The following is a 3,814-nucleotide window of genomic DNA, read 5'->3' as shown; positions in this document are numbered from 1 at the left end:
CGGTTCAGGGTTTTGTTCGTTGTCTGACTTTCTGCTGACAAAGCCCAAGCAGCACCTCATTCCAAATCAGGATTTTAGCTCCAAGTAGCCAGGTTCAACTCTTTTTCCAACGTCAGCCAAAGGTAGTGATGCAAATCTGCAACAAGACAGACTGCAGCCAACTGCAACTATGGGACTGAAACAAGGTCTCAGGACAAGACGTAACACTTTATCAGCTGTCACTGGGAGGACGAATGCCAAGACTTCAGCTCATACATCAATGTAAGAAAAAATTAACTAGAATCCTCATAGCAGTGCACATTTCCCCCTTCACCCTCTGGAACCAAACAGACGGACTTCAGTGAGCCCTGCAAACTAGGAGCTCAGCTCAGGGGCTGAGGGACGAGGGAGCCAACGAGGCAAGGCTTGGAGGACAGATAACGTGAGAGCAGATAGCTCTGCAGTGGAGGATAAAGGGCACCTTGCTTAACGCACGACTTCTGGCACGTAACTCTTGTCAAAGCCTTCGGCAAACATCATTATTTAAGATTACAGGTGAAGAAACCTGCCTTTCGCCACTTAGCAAGGATTGAAGGATAAACTATCGAACAGCGGCTTACTGCACATGCGGCGTAGACAGATGTCTGCAGATGCTCGCTCTTTAATCTGGCCCCCATACTAAAACAGGCTCTCCCAGGTAGCTGGGGGTCAGCTCATTATTTGCTAACAGCAACACACTTATCAGTTATGCATTTAAGTCTTAAAAGACTTGAACAAACCTTACATAAGACTTTTACTGTTGAATTCATGTCTACTAGAAGCTTACCTGAATACTGTATCAATACACTCACACCAGGCTAGCCTTGCTCCCTGCTCCAGCAGAAGTCTCATGCATTTTCCTCCTAAGATGGCTGGAATCAGACCGCACTATTTAAAGAGCTTCACACCGCAAAACCAGTGCCGTACAACTGGCGTCAAGAAGTTCTGCGTTTAGCTCAACTTGCTAAACTTGCAAACTTACACAGCTTGCAAGGGAAAATGGGGTTATATGTTCCAAGCAATAGCAGTTCGTTTGGAAAATTACTCCAGTTTCAAGGTATCTTATTACCAGGAAACATCCCTGCTGCATTTGTAGAGAAGCCCTGAGAATTAGGCTCTTTGCAGCAGAACTGAAGCTCCCGGTGACCTCTTCTGAGTTCTGGCTGGGCTCAGTCATATGGCTGGTGCAGTTTCGCCCTAGAAATTTTCACCTGGGGTTTCTATCCACCAATTCCACCCGCAGCCTTTTGCAAGAGTCAGGTGCTGAGTGCTTGCTTAGAAACCTGAAGGCTTACTGGCTGCCTGAAATGCTCATCGAGTAGAAGAGTCTAAATACCAGTTCAGAAGAAGATGAGTTTCCTGCCACTGGGCCTGCCCAGCGATGTTTCTCTTGAGGGATTTGTGAACCCAACAGCTGCCTCTCGTGCTGCACAACTCACTGGGTCTCTACTGGATTTGTCAGTAGACAGGGCTGCCGGATGGCTGCAGGAGTTGGAGCTTCTCCCTGCTAGGTGAATGTGCCTGCATGTCTCCAAAAAAGAGGATGGCTAACACCCCAAGGGAATTTCTTCCTAAGCAGCGTGGCAGGAGGCTGGAGCAACACACAGGAAGGGCTGCTAGAAGAGAGGGAAGGAAGGCTTCTCCTTGTCCGATGAGCAGAGTGAATCCTACCTGTGCCAGCCTGGCGTTTATTATTTTAAGCTTATACTTTGTTCATAGTATAACCTGCTCAGAAGAGAGACAACTTTACAAAGAGGAGCTTTATTTCACTCTACCTGACTTGTGAGGTTATTTTTAAGAGTCCTTGCTAGCCCAGCTGGGCACCATCACCTGATAGGTGAGGGCAAATCACAAAGTTGGAAACTTCCTTTACCTTTAAACGCCTCTGTAGCCCCTGGTGCGTGGTTCTTATCTGGGTGAAACTTCAGTGCAAGTTTCCGGTAAGCTTTTTTCAGGTCCTCGTCAGAAGCTTCTCTGTTTACTCCCAGAATTTCATAGTAATCTTTGCATTGCTTTACCCTGCCAGTAGAGAGGGGAGAAAACACGGACAGTTAGTTTCAGTTGTGAAAACCACTTCACATTGAACACATCAACGCTGCAGCATCTCACGCATCGCAGTTTCGATGTTGTTCAGCAAACTCTGGTTTCCTCAGCTTTAATTTCTCAGAGGGTGACCCAATTTTTTTCACAGACTCATTCCCGCTGCGCCTGCATTACTAGCACACAAACACTCTCCCAGAACAAGTCAAGCCAGTAGAGGTAGAAGGGCCTCTCCTCAGGCAATGATATCACCCCCAAAGGAATGTGATTGGCAAATAAACTTCAGATTCATCATGCTCACATTTTGAAGGCTATTTGGGGGAGAATACAAACAGCAGGCCAGGATCTGAAGGGTAGCTGGGCTATTGGCTTTTTTCTCCCTCCTCTCCTCAGACTCAGTTAAATCACAGACCTAAACCCAACATCAGCTGAATTCTAGAGGAAGAAAGAGAGCTGCTCAGGCCTGTGTGCGCAACCCAGTTCACTCGGGGTACACTCACAGCCCAGCGATGCTTTCCCCTTCTCACATGACTTCAATGAGACAGAATACAACAGGCTGGGTTTTTGGAGAAATGGATGATGTAACAAGCATCCCCATAAGTCCATTAGCCAGCGCGGTTCTTGACCTAGCGTTTCTTGCACAATTCAGACCGTGCCCATAACCTTAAACAAAGTTTACCAAGTGAGTGTGCCTGCAGCTCAGTCCTGCAACTTCCAGTATTTGCATATGGTAGAAAGGAATAAAGAACAGCTTGAAACAGGGTTTGGAAAACAGGTGACTGGATAAACGTGTCCTGGGACTTTCCAGCAGGAGCTTTAGAAGGGTATCGTGCTAACAGAGTGAAGCATCCTGCAGTGGATTTCTACTTTATCGGGCTCTAAGAGAGACCATGAGCAGAGTATTACCAGGAGAGAGGAAGAATGGTATGCCCTGTCACTTACTACTAGACCAAAGCTTAGAGCAGGAGGGCTGCCTACCGCAAGCTCTGAGCCATGGCTTCCACCTATAGATCTCAGGACCACACGGGATTTTTCACAGCATTACTGAATAACGCTAAAGCAAACATTAATGTGAAGTCCGTGAGATGAATGCATCCAAAATGCCTCTTTGGAACTCGGCCAGGAAGAGGCCTACGTGCCTACAGTTCTAGCCCTTGTGCATGCCTTCAGGGGAAAATCTCATCCCTTGTAGACCCAACCCAGCTGCCTCCCAAGGCTGCTGTAGCTATAAATCCTCCTAGGTACGCTTTTAACACCCAGCCAGTTAAAAACCACTCAATATGGTTCAAAGCTGAAATCTTTGAAACATTGTGAAAAACAGACGGATAAACTCAAACAAACTGGGGGTTGAAGCCCTGGAGAGCTGTGCACACACACCTCTTCACTGCATCCACCTGGTCCTGAGTGTAGCCCTTGGGGGCCTCCCCACCAGCCTCTCCGTTGGCCGACGGGAAGTCTCCGCTCATTTTCTTGAACTGAGGGTTTGTGGACTCCCTAGACTGGGACTGGCCATTGGCCGATTGCTCATTCTTGTTGAGTGATTCAAGTTGAAGCCCTGGAGAGCTGTGCACACACACCTCTTCACTGCATCCACCTGGTCCTGAGTGTAGCCCTTGGGGGCCTCCCCACCAGCCTCTCCGTTGGCCGACGGGAAGTCTCCGCTCATTTTCTTGAACTGAGGGTTTGTGGACTCCCTAGACTGGGACTGGCCATTGGCCGATTGCTCATTCTTGTTGAGTGATTCAAGCAGAACTGA

At 48.0% G+C, this 3,814-nt stretch overlaps 1 protein-coding gene across 1 annotated transcript in view; it reads right to left on the bottom strand.

Annotated features, from left to right (window-relative positions):
- DNAJB12 (DnaJ (Hsp40) homolog, subfamily B, member 12) overlaps positions 1–3,604 on the bottom strand; it is a 14,349-nt gene extending 10,745 nt beyond the window's left edge. The window contains exons 1-2 of the mRNA XM_010286536.1: positions 3,436–3,604; positions 1,892–2,037 (exon numbers count right to left, since the gene is read on the bottom strand). Coding sequence (XP_010284838.1) covers positions 1,892–2,037; positions 3,436–3,524 — 235 coding nt within the window. The 5' untranslated portion in view covers positions 3,525–3,604. The remainder of the gene's footprint in view (positions 1–1,891; positions 2,038–3,435) is intronic.
- Positions 3,605–3,814: the final 210 nt, after the last annotated feature.

The sequence above is a fragment of the Phaethon lepturus genome, unplaced genomic scaffold (genome assembly GCF_000687285.1).
Source record: "Phaethon lepturus isolate BGI_N335 unplaced genomic scaffold, ASM68728v1 scaffold33474, whole genome shotgun sequence".
Classification (NCBI taxonomy): Eukaryota; Metazoa; Chordata; class Aves; order Phaethontiformes; family Phaethontidae; genus Phaethon; species Phaethon lepturus.
The sequence above is the reverse complement of the archived record's forward strand: the minus strand, read 5'-3'. Positions and strand labels throughout refer to the sequence as shown.